The 17,156-nt window shown below is 55.5% G+C and overlaps 1 protein-coding gene across 4 annotated transcripts in view; it reads right to left on the bottom strand.

Annotated features, from left to right (window-relative positions):
• The window catches only part of CBFA2T2 (CBFA2/RUNX1 partner transcriptional co-repressor 2), a 59,661-nt gene extending 42,505 nt beyond the window's left edge, over positions 1-17,156 (bottom strand). The window contains exons 1-2 of one of the 4 annotated variants that reach the window (XM_084538469.1): positions 3,917-4,007; positions 3,593-3,655 (exon numbers count right to left, since the gene is read on the bottom strand). Coding sequence is in view for 2 of the 4 variants with exons in the window: in XM_084538464.1 (XP_084394590.1) it covers positions 11,881-12,007 (127 nt within the window). In the remaining 2 variants the exon portion in view is untranslated. Of the gene's footprint in view, positions 1-3,592; positions 3,656-3,777; positions 4,008-11,880; positions 12,068-16,926 lie in introns of those variants that run through there. The other 3 variants (XM_084538467.1, XM_084538465.1, XM_084538464.1) reach the window with 3 other exon arrangements.

Genomic DNA, 17,156 nt, shown 5'->3' with positions numbered 1-17,156 from the left:
GCTGCATCTGTGAGCGCTCCCCAAGCTTGACTCGAGCGTGTTGGTGACGGATCTGGTGGCAGGCACACCGGGTGACCCTGCCCCTGTCCCAGCCCCTCAAACCAGGCGGCAGCTCCACATCCCACAGCCCAGCCACCTCCTGCTATCAACATGCACCAAAGCAGCTTTATTTCCTTGGGGATTTACTTGCCACTAACCCGGTAACCTTGATTAAAAAAAGCCAAATTTCTCAGCCACGCTGCAGCCTCCCTGTAAGGTGCTTTAAAAAAAATCCTCAGTTCTGGTTTGTCCTTTTCACCCAGCGAAACCCCAACTGGGGGCTTGCAGCAGGGTTCCCAGCGGAGCCCGTCCCAGTTGCTGCCACAGCTTTGGTGGTTTTGCAGGTTTAGCGCCGAGCGGGGCTCCCTCCCTCCCCGCCTCGCTGAACAGCCAAAAAACCACGTTTTCAACGGTGACTTCCCTTCTGGTTTCTTATTTTTAATTTTTCACCATTTTTCTTCCCCGAGCCTGTCTTTGCCGGCTCCCCGTCTGCTCTCAGTCGGCTTGCCGGGCCGCTAGGCCCGTAACACACAGCGAGGTTTGGGGGCGAAGAAACAAACAGCCGACAAAAAAAAAAAAAAAAAAAAAAAAAAAAAAAAGGAAAAAAAAAAAAGAAAAAAAGAAAAACACAACAAAACCAGCGCAGCCCTTTGTGCCTGGCCGGCATTCCAAGCTCCCCGCTCCTGGCTCCACCAAGTCTGATTTAGTAGCACTGCTGGGAGCTATTAGTTTACGAAAGCCCCAGCACGCCCACCCAGGCGCAGACGGCTGCGGGAGGCTCCCCTTACACCGCTGCCATGTGCCTGTCTCCCCCCCTGCCCGGAGCAGGCGGAAAGGTTGCGGTTTCGCTGCGGGCAGGAAGCCAGCGAGAAGCCAGAGCGGCAGCGAGCGCGGAGGTCAGGCGGAGAAGGGCTGGATCGCATCCACGCCCCGCCGCTGCCACATGAGAAAATATTAATTAACGGCGGGCTCGTTGAGGGAGCGCAGCCTCCACCTGGCTCTGCCTTCTCTGCTTTTACCCTGCCCGATGCTCCTTGCCCCCATTCCTTCTCTTGTGCGTTTTGGTGGCCTGCAACCGTTCCTCCTGCCTTCCTGGCTCCTTGTCCTCCTTCCACCACCACCCTTTCTCACCTGATTTCTGCTCCACGTCTCCATTCTGCTTCCACCACCTTCTCACTTGCCTCCACCCCTTGCTGCGGTGGCACGGAGAGCTCCAGCACCCCAACGATGCCGCACAGTTGCTTGCTGTCTCCACCATCCACAGCAGCCCAGTGAGGCAGCACCCCAAAAAATCAGAGGCACGGGGATCCGGGAGGACGTCCTCGCTGCGCTGCTGCTCGCCCCCCAGCAGGCTGTGGCGCCTTTGGCTCGGCGCTGGCAGATGCACAAAATGCAGGAGAGCCAAGCGTGGAAGGTGACAACAACTCCACCGGCTTACGCTTCCCACCAGCTCTCCTCTTGGAGGTAGGAATAAAAGCAAGGTTAAGGGACATGGGCGGTAACGTGCAGAGGCTCTTAACAGCTGCCAAAATTTGGCTGGCTCGTTATCCAAAAATGCCTGCTTGGGACGCAGGAGAGTTAACTCCCTGACACCGAGGATTAGCTCTCTGGAGGAGAAACGAAGGAAGAAAACAAGCGATGAAGCATCGCTCCACAGCCATTAGGGTTGCGAGAGTCCCCAACTGGCTTCTGTTAGGATTGCATCCATATTTGGGTGCCTACAGATGAGGAAAAATAAATAGTAAGTTTAAGAAAGGCTCATTCCCAGAGTTGGAGAACAACCAGCAGGTTCCCTTCACTTGGCTCCGCCGCCTTTGGGGCGTTTGGACACAGCCCGAGGAGGGCCAAACGCAGGGAACGAGGACCTAAGATTTTATTACCTCCATCTTCTGTCAGCAGCGCAGCCTGTTTGCAGATTTACAGTTCATGTCAACAGGAAGTTCATGTTTACAAGTTTCCAGGAAAAAAAGCCAGCATTCCTGTCCTATGCAATCGCTTGGTGAGAATTCTGCCTCCCATGGGAGTTCACAGATCGCTATGCTGAACAGAAACAAGTTTTAGCCATCTGAAACATCCAGACAAAAAGATAAAGCTAGGAAAAAACCGAAGGCCAGAAAGAAAACAATAATTCAGCAATTTAGCGGAAAATACACAGCGAGACACTACAACCATGTCTGGAAAAATATTTTTTAGCATCTGGGATTCACGCTTAATAAAAACAGAAGAATTTTAAGAGGGTGAAAAGCTGCATTCAGGCGCTAGCTGAGTTTTTCTCCTCTGGCCCCAAATCCCCTGTAACCTCCGTGATGTGGGTGCCCTGGGGCCCATGCTATGGATGGCTCCCCGGCCTCGCCGCCATCCTGAGGCCTTTGTGGAAGCGAGGGGCAGGCAGGATTTTGGCACATCGGCACTCCGGTGCCCACCAGTCCCTACACACGGTGCGGTGCCGCAGCTGGCACGCTGAGCTCCCACCCCGGCCGATTTCACAGCCGCTTCCCCCTCACACGGCCACGGTTTGAGAGCAAAGCTTCGAACAGGGAACCCCGAGCCGAGGATGCCGTTTGGCACCTTCAGTCAGCAGCAGGCAGAAGCGCTCCCCTTGCCTATGGGAAACAAAACCCCAACCCTCCTGCAAGAGTCACCCGGAGCACGGAGACAGTGGGACAGCCAGAGCCCCAGCAGGATGCCGAGGGACCCCACTCAGATCAGCAAGTACAGATTTATCCCACGGCATTTATCCCATGGTGTACCCTAGATAAATGGCGCACCCAGGGCGCATCCCGCTCTCCCAAGCGCGTGTTGTGCCCAGGGAAGTGTCTGCCCCGACAAACACCCCCGTTCCACCAGCAGAACGATTCCAGCAGAATATTCTTCACCACCTTCCCGAAACAACCTTGTTCAACGAAACCACGTCGGTACAGAACATCAAGCCTCAACAGAACCACGCTGCTTCTCCCGAGAGATGGCTGAAGAAAACCAGGCCAAAAAAAAGCATTCAGGATTTAACGTGCAGAAGCTAAAAGCCAGCCCAGCTAAGGAGAAGGCCCCGACCTGCCAGAGGCACCAGCTCCCCCGTGAAGACCCCCCCAGACCTGCACCCAAACCCTGCTGCAGCCGCCCCCGGTGGGTTCAGGGTGACCCAGCTCAGCCGGAGGCGCATCCCCGCCTGCTGCCACGCACCTGAGCGCTTCCACACCGAGGCTGCACGACAAAACGCCCGGCTGCATCAGCTGGCTGGCAAGGAGGAAATGAGGAGAAAGCCGCCCGAAGCTCTCAGGGCTTCCTTTCCACCCGAAGTGCTCTGCTACCTGCGTGCTGAGCCCTGCCGGCCTCCCTCCTCAACCCAGCACGGCGCAGAAAAGCGCTCAGGCGGCTCAAGGAGAAGCTCCAACAGAGTGAGAGGAGCGTTGGAGCCGAGCACCGCACCAAAGCAGGCGGAGGGCTTCCACCCACCCCACTCAGCAGGCAACCGCCAAGAGCCAGAAGCGAGCAGCCTGCGTGCTGCCGTTCATTAACATGCCTGGGGGGGGGAGAGGAAGAGGCCAAAAATTACCTTCGATCCACAACGCAGACGCACCAAACTCGAAACTTCAGCAGCTGTCGAAACCTTGATTTTCTACACCACAAGTCATTGAAAAAAAATACAGACGGCTCAGGGAAAGCAACGCGAAAGGAACCTCTTAATGTAAAAACCCAGCACTAAAAGCTTGGGGGAGGAGATGAAAAAGAAACGTTCACCAGCAAAGCTGCTCCAAAGCGGGGTTGGAGCTGATGGTGCGCCCAGTTACAAGGCAGCATTCTTGAAATAGTTGATTTGATTTGGCTGTGCTACTAACGAGAGGAAGAAGGGAAAAAAAAAAAAGCATCTCAAGCGTACATTTACTTCCTCTTCGTTTCACTAATCCCACCCGGAGCCGAGGTGAAGCTGTGTTTATTGCCGGCAATTTTGCTGCGGGGTCGGCTCTGCCCAGGTGAGGCGGCACGCTGCACGTCTCCTTCTTAACTTTTCCCAGCTGTGTTTTGCTGGCTCTCCCGAGCCTCCCCACCTGTTTCTGCAGACGGAGCAGCTGCAGCTGGAGGCGAGCACCTGGCAGCAGGAGCGGCTCGCTGCTCCAGCAGCTCCTGCCCTCCTCGGGGCCACGCACGGCTCCTGTGGCCCCTAACGCAGCTGCTCCCGGCCCGAGCACCCCGAAACCTTGCGTGGTGATTTTAAGGCGAGTGAGACTCGTTTGCATGAGGTTAGCTTTGGGCAAAACCGTGCGCCCTACAGAGCCGGCACCGCTGTGGGTCGCAGCCAGGGCAGGTGCACGAGGGCGGCGCGGTCACGGCGGGCTGACTCGGCAGCACGCCGCCAGCACAGGGTGCCCCGAGCTCGCACCCGGGCCCTGCACCCTCCTCCTGCAAGCCCAAATTCGCCAGTGAGGCCGTTTGTAGCAGGAGCACACGAAGAGCACCTGCAAACAGCGGGGACCGCTGGGATGTGCACAGGATCTCAGCCAAACCTCCGGGCACAAGGTCAGCAAGAGGAGCTACCTGCTGCCGAGCACTGAGTTTTGGAGGAGTTGAGCCTAATTCAGAATCACAGCCTTATGGAGAAAAGGTCCACCAGATGGAGCGTAGTTTGGAAGGAAGGAGATAATCTGAGGGCAAAAAAATAAAATTTGCAAAGACAAAAGTGACAGATTCAGGGAATCAGCTCAAGGGAGCCCAGGGGGCAACTGGATTACCTCTGGTTCTGGGCTCCCCAGTACCAGAAAGCCGGGGATCTTCTGGGATGAGTCCAGCGGAGGGCAAACAAACTCTGGGAAGAGTCCAGGGGAGGGCCACTAAGGTGATACAGGGCCTGGAGCATCTCCCCTGTGAGGAAAGGCTGAGACCTGGGGCTGGTCAGCCTGGAGAAGAGCACTGAGGGGAGATCTCATCGATGTGTATAAATACCTGCGGGGTGGGAGACAGAGGGATTTGGCCGACCTCTTCTCAGTGGGCTGTGAGGACAGGACAAGGAGCAATGGTCACAAGATAGAGCCTAGGAAGTTCTGAACCAAGATGCCAAAGAATTTCTTCACGGTGAGGGTGCCGGAGCGCTGGGACAGGCTGCCCAGGGAGGCTGGGGGGTCTCCTCTGGAGATATTCACGGCCCGGCTGGGTGCCTCCCTGGGCAGCCTGCTGTAGGGAACTGCTTTGGTGGGGGGTTGGTGATCTCTGGAGGTCCCTTCCAACCCCTACAGCTCTGTGATTGGTCCTTATGCAAACTAAAAGGTTTTTAAACCAACTGCTCGTCTGGGAAGATGGAAACGCTCCGGCTTCATGCCCTCAGGATCACATCAGCAGCAGAGGCCACGGAACGAGAGGAGCAGGCCAGGAGATGGGACCTGCGCGTGGTGAGAGGCATGGGAGATCTCTTTGCAGCCGAGCACGCCTGAGCGGATGATGCTCACAGCTCCCTGTGGGTCCCAGCCCCAAAAGCCCAGGTCGCTGTGCCCGCTGGATGCTCGGCCTCCCCCTCACCTCGCCTGTTTCACGGCCCGGTCCTGCAGCCCCAAATTTACTACAACAAGGGAGCGAGGCCGTTTCCTCGACCCATGCAGAAGGGATGACCCCAGAGGGATAATCCCGCCTTAATGAGGGAACAATAGGAGCTTTGATAAAGCATACAAACTTCATAAAAGCCCAACTAAAACATTCCTTTGTCTCCGGGCCTGGACGGCAGGCCTCCAAAATGAATTTCGTGTGTGCCTGCCTTAAGCCGCGTAATGCAACGTGGGGCAGGGAGGGCAGCCTGTGAGGGCACCGTGACACCCGCAGCAGTGCCGGGGGCAGCTTTCCCCTGCCTTCTGCCACCTGCATGCCACCCCTCCAACAAATCCCGACTCAGAGGAGCCCAAGGACACCGCGATCTCACCTGGCTCAGCGGAGACACAGTGAAACCCGCAGCTGGCTGCCAGGACTTTGTCACCGCCAGCGTGGGCTGTGGTGCAGCCCGGGACCTCTGCTCTGGCGTTCTGCTATTACTCAGCCTCTTCAAGCCTCTGCGAAACCGAGACCCGGAGCCAGGTTTTGCATTAAACGCTCGTGCGTGTGTTTGAAAACAGCTCCTCAGTGCAGCCTAGGTGCAGCAATCGCCGTGTGCTCACCGCACAAAGCTCCTCTGACACTTGTTTGCTGCCCCGGCAAGACCTCGTCCCAGCGGCTCAGAAGTGACATTTCAACACTTTCTCTGACCCTCGAGTGTAAACACGCAGCCGCTGAGGAAAAGCAGCGATGCTCCGAGCTGACACAACCAGGCGCGCTGGGGGAGGATTCCTGCGCTGTATCAGTGACTGGAATTACCAGAGCTTTGCCAACAGCTTAATGAGATGGAAACTCACGGTCCCGCTGCCAGAACATGTTTGCTGGGGTATAAACTATTTGGATGCCCTGAATATTTTGCCTCAGTGTTATAAAACAGGTGCAGAGAGGTGCATCTCCGTTCAGGGAGCAGCCACTCGGAGCGGCACGGCCATTTGGACGCTACCAGCGGCGACAGATTGAAATTCCTGGCGTGCTACACGGACGGAGGCCGGCCTGTCCCTCGCACCGTCCTCACCCTGGCTGTTCGTGCTGAGCCACAGGATCATCCCACGCCAGAGAAACGTGGTCAGCAGGCAGCTGGCTCCTGCATGTCCTCACCCAGCTGAGCCCGCCTGGCCTTTCCTGCGGGGCGCCCAGCATCACCCCGGCCGCCGTGGAGCTGAGGGGGCAGCTGGCTGCAAACCCTGCTGCGAACAGGGCAGAGCTCGGGGGGGCTCTGCTTTTGAGGAGCTGCTGCCCGCTCAGGGACACGGAACAATGATGAAGGTTGGAGAAAAGCTCCGAGATCATCACCTGGTCCTGCCCAAAACGCTCGCTGCAGCCTGTGCGGTGTCACCGGTGCTGGCAGAGGCTGGAGGAAAGCACCGGGTGCGGTAAATAACATCCAGGAGCAGTGACTCAGCCTGCAGGCTGTATTTTTTAAGCATATTTGACCATAAAAATAGAATGCGTTTCATTCCCTTAACTTTATATCTAACTTAGCTCTCTTAATTAGAGGTACGGGGCTCAAGGGAAGCTGCTGTAATTATTGAATGGAAAATAAAACCTGACGGGATGGTGGCTGCAGTGACTGAGGACTTCACATTTAAATAAAGCCAGGAGGACCCCATACAGAGGACCTGTGTTGTGTCATGACCCTCAGGTACCCATTCCACACATGCTGTGGCGTGGGGAGAGCGCCCTCGGCATCTTTCCAGCGTCTGTCGAGCTGTACCACGACTGTCAGATGTTGTCAGTGCCTCTGCTTCTCATTTTGGCAAGGCAGAACCTGAAAGTCCAAAGCAAAGAGCAAAGCTCCCAACGTCATGGCCACAGCACTGTACAAAGCCTTGTAAAATAAATCATTTAAAAATGTTTGAATGTCTCTTGGGTTTGCAGGGCAGCTGGCATGGAAAGCCACGGGATTAAACTGACAGATTTGTTTCCACCGTTGGACCCTCTCTTGCTTTCAGCCCAACTAAGCTGCAGAAAACACAACTGCACTCAAAGTTCCCAAAGAGCAGGAAAAAAACAAACAGCATTTCAGGCCGTTAACACATCCAGGAAAGACTTTTGCAGGCTGGTGTTGGAACAGCACATCCCAAATGAGTAAGATCAGAAAGACACAGAAGAAGGCTTGAAAACATTGTCCTGTCAAATGATGGGAACCATGAAATAAATGCTCTGCTGTATGGAAAACCTGCACACATCCAGAAGGAGGAAGAATAGCATTAAAATGTAAAGCAAAGGACTGTATTCCAGCCCCATGAGCTTCCCAAAAGAGGGCAATCTGCTGCGGTCTAAGATTCTTCCTAAGAAGCTTCCATCCAGTTCATCTCCAGGCGCCAGGCACACCTAGATCCCGAGGGCTGGCCACGCTTTCACGGAAAAAAATCCACCCCTTGGGAGAAAAGGAAAAGGCACTGATCAGTCTATTCTGAAAGCTGGTGGCTCGTGGACCAAGAAGTGCAACCTACGGGGTCAGACCTTGTGCAGCCGAGGAGTAAATGCACAGCAGTACACGGGTGCAGGCGATTCAGCCGCAGCTCCCGTTTGCACGATGCTGATTTTGGTCTCGGTTACCTCGTGGTCAGATCTACCACCTCTACGAAAAGCTGCTGCGGGCGTCTCCACATCCCTGCCCCTCCTTTCTGCGTGCACATTTATAGGGGAGGGCTGGTTTGGCTGAAGAAGTGGAGACCAGAGGACAGGAAGGCAGCTGTGGCACCGTGCGTCTCCCACCTCTGCGCGGTGCTGAACGTACCTGGAGGTGACGCCCTCTGTTATCAGCCGCTCCGTGTGCCATGAGGAAATGCCTCCCTCGGGCACACAGCCTCCTCTCCCCCTCAGCACAACGAGGCACGGATGGACAGCACCAGAGCCCAGGAGAAGGATCTGCTCCTGCCTCTCTGCTTCTCCACCCACAGCCTGGAGCTGCTTTCTCTCTGCGGCGGTCCCAGGGATGCTCTCCCAGATCTGCTCAACTTCAAGGTTGCCGCTGAGTTGACATTTTCTTTATTCGTTTGGAAACCATTCTCACTGCTACCTTTCCTTTCTGTCTCTAAGCAGAGCTCCTGGCAAAAATTTATCAGATGGTTCCGTGATAAGGATATCAAGTATAATGACTTCCAGCTATGACCTGGGGAAGGAGAAGGGAGTAGGGAATGCACAGAAGGCTGAAAACCTGGACACCTCAGCTTGTTCGTACACCCAGCCATGGCAGAAGCACTGAAATATCCCGAAGGAGATGTCTAGGCTCAGAGAGGAGGCGGCTGTTTAAGCTGACACAAGTGATCTCAAGTTGGGCTTGAGGGTTTTTCAGTGCTCCCTGATTTGGGAAGGTCTAGGAGAGACAACCTTCCTGAGGGTGGCTGAGCTGCTCAGCCCCACGTCACGCACGGCTTGTGCTGTTACTCACACGGGCAGGTGATCCATTAGCAGCTGCAGTGCGAACGGGGGAGCAAACAGCAGAAGGAAAGCGAAGAGCTAGGGAGATTTTCTGGCTGGAACTTGCTGCTGTAAGGCTCCCCATAAACACGGGCTGTGTGCTGAAAATGCCACATTCGCATCGCAAAAGCAAAATGGGCATAAGGCTTCTGTCCAACGCGGGTTTAATTGGCAGAGGAGACAGATCAGCTCTTTGAGAAAAATCCCAGTTGTTGATCTCTGTTTTGTCTTGCAGTGCTGTACAGTGTTCCTCCTCGCTTCCTGCCAAACGTGGTGCGAGTGCTATGTGCTGTAAAGTAATTACAGCCGTTCAGCCCAGAGGTGGCTGCGTTTCAAACTAAGCAGAAGATGAGAAAGCGAGGGGCGGCTCCTCGAGAAATGTTTAACCTGCTTTCAGACCTCTGGATGAAAAAGCCGTTCTTCCAAACAGACGGGCGCTGCTTGCTTAATACCTGTCCCATTTGTCTCCATAAAGCCTCAGTGCTGCCCAGCGCTGCTGGCACCTCGGGGCCAGCCCAGCAAACCCAGGGCAGCCCAGCCCGAACGTGACATGCAGGGGACAGAGAGGCCACCGTGGGCAGGGCTTGGTCCCAAAGAGGCTGGGCTCAATCCCAGCTTCTTTTGCTGAACCGACCTGGCTCCGGTTCCTCAGAAAATCTGGCCACACCAGCATTGCACCCCCCAAAATACGCTGCCTGACTTTTGTAGTAGGGCTGGGAGTTCGCAGTCTTCTGATTATCAGCAGAACAGCCACAATTACCCAAATAAAACTATTACTATATTGGGCCCTGGATCATAAATAGAACTTAATGGATTTTATTACATCCCAGGAAGCACGAGTTACAGAAGGAGAAGTATTGCTAAGCGTGCATTGCTGCTACCTATCAATTTCTCCTAAACACTCAGCACTTAAGAAATATCCAAAGAAACACACTGCTTCCACAGCACAACTATTTCAAATTCCCCTTTCAGCTCTTCCCTTTTAGTCGACGTGCACGGTACACTTTAGCAGCTGAAAATTAAAGGGTCACAATATTGAGCCTTCAGGTATCAAGTCCACAATGGAAATAGCAGCTGACATGGAAAGGGCACCGCTGAGCACGGCAGTCGTAATTCTGTTGCCTCGGAGCTGGAGGCAGCTCCCTCACATCAAGTTTGTTATTTAACTCAGCAAGGAATGAAAGAAAACGGTACCGCCGCCGATCGATTCCTCACGCGGCCTCTCACAAATCAGGCTCCAAACCCCGAGCCCCGCCAGGAGCAGGAGGATTTAACCCAGGCTGCGGCACCCCCTCCGGGCCCAATAACTCCCATTCGGGGGACGAGGGGACAACCTACATAAGGCCTGCTGTGCTTCAAGCTCTCCAGCTGCAGCCCAGCCTGCAGAGGCCGTCACGGGAGCCTGAGGCAGCTCCGGGTCCGAGTGCAGCAGCTCAGGGCCGGGCACGGCCCCCAGCCCAGGCCACCTCCTGCAGCAGGGGAGGAACAAAGAGCGCAGGGAGGCAGCCAGATCCGCAATTCCCGCTCGCCCCCTCCTCGCCTGGTAGAGGAAAAGCAATCTCCCCACCCCGGGGACTCCCCACCTGGCCCCGCTCAGAGGTGACAGCCCGGGCCTGCTGTTATCTCCAGCGCAGATGCATTTTCTCTCTGGAGAGCCTCCCACATCTTATCTAGCGGCGGTTTCCAAACGCCTATCGCACGGTCCGGCTAAAACCGCTCTAAGCTCTTTCATGCAACTGTTTCTGAGAGCATTTCGGATGGGGGAAAGGAAGGAAGAAGGAGAAGCCTGCGTCACGGGGGGCCGGGGCTCGGTCCCCCCTCGCCATCCCCGATTGTCATGGAAAGCAGCCTCCTGCCCGTCTGCCCGCTCCCTGCCTTGTAAACAGGACCTGGCACATGAATGGATCTACAGTTTACAAAGATCCCTCGCTTACAGCAAATTTGCCTCTCAACACATGGCCAAACTCTCACACAATAAATTAACTATTTGGCAGCCACCGAGCTATCGCTGGAGCCAAACCAATTAGGGTTTAATGTGATCCCAATTTCCTATTTCTGAGACTGGGGTCGGGGGGGAGGCAAGAGGGAAGAGGAGGGAGCGAGAGCTAAGTAAATCCCCCCTTGGTTTATAAATCCTTGCCAATCATCCCAGATAAACCTGTCACCCACAGCTCCAAAGCTGCATCTGCACTCGCACGCTCAAAGGGCCGCGCTGGGAACAGGCGCGCGGGGCTCGGGGAGCCTGACTCCCAACATGTGTTTCCCATACTTGGGAAATTCAATCATTTAAAAAATATTTACCAAGCTTTGTCTTTAATTAGAAAAACATGACGACGGATAAGGAGAGTTATTGTTCCTAAGCTAGAAATGTCAGAGATCCTAATGATGTCACAAGATAAACCCAACTGCCGACCCACGGATGTGCTGCCAGGGAGGCAAACGCCGCCGAGAGTTTTTCATCTCCCCTCAAAGCTCAGAGCGTCACTGTCACAGCTCGGCAGTGGCTTCTTGGCCCCCCCAGACCTAGCCAGGGAGGAGGAGGGAAGGCTCCTGACTGCGGATCTGCTCCACTGGGTGTTTTGATGCAAAAGAGCGTGCCCGGAGGGGGCGGAAGATGGAAACCATTTGACTTCTTTCTGTTTCAACATCCTGACTGCAGAGCCTCCCCTGCTCGTGCAATTACCTGCCCTCACCTCAAACAAACAAACCATCCTCATCTGCACCTGGAAGTACCACGCAGCGAGCGTTCAGATCCTTTTAAAAAGTTAAATTAATTTTCTGCCTGACCCAAAGCCACTGAAAGATTTTGCACAGCCACAAACCGCTGCCTCCCCCCGTACTCACGGAACTGCAACGAAAGGGCCTGGAGGAGAGGACGGGCTGCGGGCACCCACGCTGGCCCAGCAGGCAGGCACGAAGGAGCAGCCGCCGTCTTCCTCCCTTCCCCTGAAGGCAAGGAGAGGTTGAGCATTTTCCCTGTCCACGCTGCCGCCCGCGAGCCCGCTGCAGGAGCCGGCCCCACGCCTCCAGCTCAGCGCGTTCAGGCACCTCCGGCCAGATGCAGAGAGACTCCGCAGGCAGGATACACAGAAACTTAAAAGTATAAAGCAAATATTTGTTGGCTAACACACACACAGAAGATAGCTGGGCTGTAATGAGTTATTAGGCGAAGCATTTGTGTGCTCACCACTCCTGATAAGGCGTCTGAAGAGTCTCTGCTGGCCGGCAGGCGTCAGGGAAGGTCCCTGGCTCGGCTCCCCAGCGCTGCCCAGCTGCTGCCTGCCACCAGCCCAGTCCCACCAGTGCCCCCAGTGCTCGACCCAACTGGTCCTCCCCACTCCCTGGCAGAGCACACCAAGCACCCTGCCCTCTCCTTGCTTCAGGATTTGGTACCTCCCCGTTTCGCTTCTTTGCCTTCTCGAGTCCTGCGGTGACTCAGGGTCCTCTGGCTGTAATTTCGGTTTTTCTTATCTCTGTACAGATTTTCTCACAGCTCTTTCTCAGCAGTCTGGGTCGAGGTTACGCAGCTGTGCCATGTCAGAGCCCTGCTCTGCCACGTCACGGCCAATCCCTCACGCTCTGCAACTTCTGGATTTGGGGGAAATTTAAGATACTCCAAGTCGTGTATGCCAGGAACAGCTAGGTAAACACAAACAGCAGCCCAGCGGGAGTGTCCCAGGTGAGGTATTTGGAGGAACGTGCTGCTACAGCGACTATTAGGAAGTGGCAGACCAAATCCCAAAAGCCCACAAGGATTCACAAAAGCAGATGTGTTCAGTTCAATGTGTTTAGCTCAAGGAGAAGCTGGTATTGATGCTAGCAAACCAGCGTGCCTGTTAAATCCGCGTTGCAAGGCAGCAGTGTTTCTGCAAGCATCCACTAAGTGCAGTCAGCCGATTCTTCTGTGACATCTTCAGAAAAAAAATGGCTGCTGCTACTCTTTTTTAATTTTTTATTTCAAGAAGCTTCAGCGTCATCTGTGGATGCAAAGTCAAGACAACAGCATGCCATTTATCTTCTGAAAATATCCCTGCAGCTCAAGGTTGAGAGCTATTACTAAACACTGCCTTAAATTCCACCATAAATCCACCCTGGAGAAAATCCCTGCCTGCATATTCTGATCCGTTAAATTCGACGGAGGCTGCAAAGCTTGACTTTGAAGAAAACACACGTGCAGTCTTTGACCTCAAAGCCCAATCACCAGATAAGCTATTACCTGTAGAAGCTAATGCTTCTCTCTCTAGAAGAGCGTGAAAGGGAGTGAGAAAGTTTGAGCTGAGCTCTGAGGTCGGGGCCCCAGCCCCGGCTGCCCCCAGCCCCCCCCAGCCTGGCCTCGGGCACCCCCAGGGATGGGGCACCCCCAGCTCCTGGGGCAGCCTGGGCAGGGCCTCGCCGCCCTGGGAATGAAGAATTTCCTCCTGCCACCCAACCTGAGCCTGCCCTCTGCCAGTTTAACGCCATCCCCAGCCTGTCCCTACCCCCTGCAGGCTCCCTCCCCTCTCTCCTGCAGCCCCTCAGGCCCGGGCAGGCACTGGGAGCTCTCCTGGGGCTCCCCAGCCCTCGGGGCAGCCGTCTGGGTGCAAGCACTGCCTCCAGGACATTTTATGTCAGAGGGGCATATCTGGTGGCTACACCTCGAGGCAGCTGTGAGGCCTTGGCAGCTCAGGCCGATGGCAGCGGCGCTCAGCGTGTCACTGCTGCCCTGCTTCTGGGAGTCCCAGACCCACGTTCTGCCTGAAGCACACGCTCTTTCCTGTCCTCAGAGAAGCTGCAAGTCAGAGAAAAACTCTTTACAAAGTCAGTTTGCTTCACTCTCCCTCACACTGGTGGAAGGGAGGAGTAACATCTTAAGCCAGTTAGGTTACAGCACAGGAAAATCAATACCAAGCCCCTCAAAGACCTATCGTAATTTCTACACATTGGAAGTACCGGTGTAAGAAAGGGATGGTCACGAGAGCCAGCATGCGCCTTAAACTCCTATGGAACAGCCCAAAGTTTTAGAGCAGTCCCATATTTCTCCTTTCTTTCTGGATCATTCATTTCAGAGCAAGCACTGAAGCATTTGGCCATGCTTTCCTCAAAGAAATCAGGAAACCTCCCAATATCGCCAAGAACGGTATTCGCAACCCAGTGGAAAACCCTGGGCCGGTAACAAAGGCAATGAACAAAATTTGTGCTTAAACAAATTACGGGTCTCTCCTGATCACTCACTTCCTAGAGACCAAAGATAAAACCCAGCAGTGCTCTGGGGCAGATGCGAGGCCCAGCGACAAGAAGCAGTGACGTCTGGTCCTAGCAGTCAGCCTGGTCAATACCTGGCACGAAGAGGACATCGCTCCCTGCTTTCTGTCTATAAAGCTGCTGACGGCTGTGACACATATTTACGTGCTTACCCTCATAAAACAGCAGCATGGCTCATCAGTGTTATCATTAGCACTTCACCGGTGGAAGCCGAGCCACAGGCGTATGAAAGCTGCATAAAAAATGCTGCTGTAGCTGCAGCTGAGTCATCTGCAGAGCCCCCTCGCTGCGTGCCAGGTGTTTGTGCCCCTCTCTTGCCCCTGGTCACGGCCTTGCCATCCCTGCCCGCTTCTGGCCCCATGCAATCGCTTCCTGAGCCGGTTCTGCCAAAAGGATCCAGGGTAACAGCCCTGCCGGCAGGCACGGTTTATGTTGCCAAACTGAACAGCTACATGAAGACTTACATTTCATCTGCAATCCAGAAAAACATTCAGACAACTTGCCCAAGGTTGCAGAAAGCACCGCAGCCGAGGCAGGAACTGGTTTTGCATATCCCCCCTGAAGCTCTGGCTTCAGGCGCAAGATCATCGCTTCCTTTCGCTTCAATTATTCTTCAGTGGGATTTTTAAGGGCTGCCTTTTCTCCCAGCGCTCAGTCTAACAGAAACAGGGAACCTAACCAGTCTCTGCACCCGTCAGGCTGCACCCTGAGCAGACACCCTGAGTGGGATTTGTTTCATCTAACTCCTCGCTGCCAAAGTCTGAGCCCGTTATCCCAGGCTCCCCTTGCAGGCTGTGAAAAAAAGCAGGCACCTCCAGAGCATAATTCATCTCACCCCAAGAGCAGTGTCCAGGGAAGGAGAGATGAATCACCCTCCTAAGTGCCTGCTTCTCCCGCAAAGGGAGCTCAGAGGAAGGAGCCCAGGTACGTACGGCTGACTTTTGGGTACTGCAGCTAAAGCAGGTGGTCTCGCCCAAGTTCCTTCTGTGGGGTCCCTTTTCCAAGATGAAGAGAAGAGCCCTCCCTCGCAGCGAGGTTAGGAGCGGCTCGATCAGGTGCCAGGTTTCTGCAAACCCACGTTGCTGCTCACACAGCTTGCTCATCGCGACGCCTGCCTCCCGCAGCAGCCGTCTTCACCGCCGGCTGTTTCCAGTCTGCGTGCTTTGATAGACCAATATTTGTAACTGCCTCGGGGGCAAAACAACCTCGCTCAGAACATCCCCACGCACCCCGCACCGAGTGGCGTGCTAAAGTATTCACCCACCCCCTGCGATTGCCGTCCCTGGGTAATTCCTTCTTCCCAGCAGGAATGTAGCTTGCAGGGTGGTTTCCACATTAAAGCTGGCATCTATCTTCGTGCTGCTTCCCTTTGAGCAGTCACACTTCATTTTAAAGTTCCCTCATTTCCTCTCAGCGTTCCGATAAGCCCTTGGTGCTTTTCTGCACTACAACTCACAAACGAGTCGTGAGGAGGCCACGGTCCAGCCTGCGAAAGGCCCACGCAGCCCATGAGCCGTCGTCCTTCCTCCCTTGGCCCGGGAGGGTGCTGACCCCGTTCCCAGCACACACATTGCTCTACAGATAACTGCTGCATGCAGACAGATGAGAATGACAGGAGGCCAATACCTGGCGGGCACGTGCAAACCATTTATTCTGCTCCTTGCCAGCCTCATGGCTTTCAGAGAGACCGCAACCCTTCCAGAAATAAACGCCCTGTTTTGAGAAACTAATGAAAGCAGAGCTCCCGTTATTCACGGTCCTACTCCCAAACAACAGGGCACACTCAGGGGGTCCCCGACAACTCCACACGCCCACACGTGTGTCCGCTCCTGCTCGGCCGAGCACACCACGGCCTGCCTGCAAAGACAAGAGGACAACACGGCAGCAGCGCGCCCGCAGCACCATGAACCAAGCAAAGACATCCAAAAACTCGCCCTGGGTGCAAAACGTGCCCGGTCCCCATCACCTCTCAGCGTTGGTGCCAGCAGCTCACGGCTCACCGACCACTGCCATGACCCGGGACCACTGCTGCTGCCCCACGGCCTGGTTGTGGGGCCTGCCCCATCCTGCCAGGAGGCAGGGAGCCCCCAGCCCACCCCGCTGCGCCCCTGCTCAGCACCGCCAGCCCCACGGGGCTCACGGCAGGATGGGGCAGAGCCAGTCCTGCGCTGTGCCTGGGGGAGAGAAACCGCATGGTAGTGCAACGTGTGCTAACACACATGGGTAATGGCTGTATACATCCATGTGCATCCACATACACGCATAGACATCCACATACACCCACATACACCCACATACATCCCTATATATCCATATACATCCACATACATGCATATACGTCCATATATATCCATATACATCCACATACGTGCATATACGTCCATATATATCCACATACATCCATATACACACACATACGTCCACATACATGCACATGTGTCCATATATACCCACATACACCCACATATTCCCACACACACCCACATGCACACACACCAAGCCTGTGTGCAGCCGGAGCAGAGCCCCCGGGGCACCCAGCCCGGCCCTGCCCGCCCCATCCCGGCCCATCCCCGCGCGGTACCGGCGCTGCCCCCCCCGGTTCCCCCGGATCCCCCCGACCCCCCCCCCCGGTGCCGCCGCACCCCTTACCCTGGCAGCCCCCCGGGATCCCCACCATGGCCCGGCCGGGCCCGGCCCCTCGCCGCCTCCTCCCGCTGCCTCCGCGGCCCTGCCCGGCCCTTCCCCGCCCGCCTCTCGCCGTGACGCGCCCGGGGGCGCGGCCTGCCCCGGCCCGGCCGCCCGGGAAGGGCCCCGCTGCTGGCGGTGGCGGGGCCGGGCCGGGGGCGCCGCCGCGGGGGCTCCCCGTGGGGCCGAGGGGA

This window comes from Aythya ferina, assembly GCF_964211825.1.
Source record: "Aythya ferina genome assembly, chromosome: 16".
NCBI lineage: Eukaryota > Metazoa > Chordata > Aves > Anseriformes > Anatidae > Aythya > Aythya ferina.
Note: the sequence above shows the minus strand (reverse complement) of the source record. Positions and strands in the feature narration are given on the sequence as shown.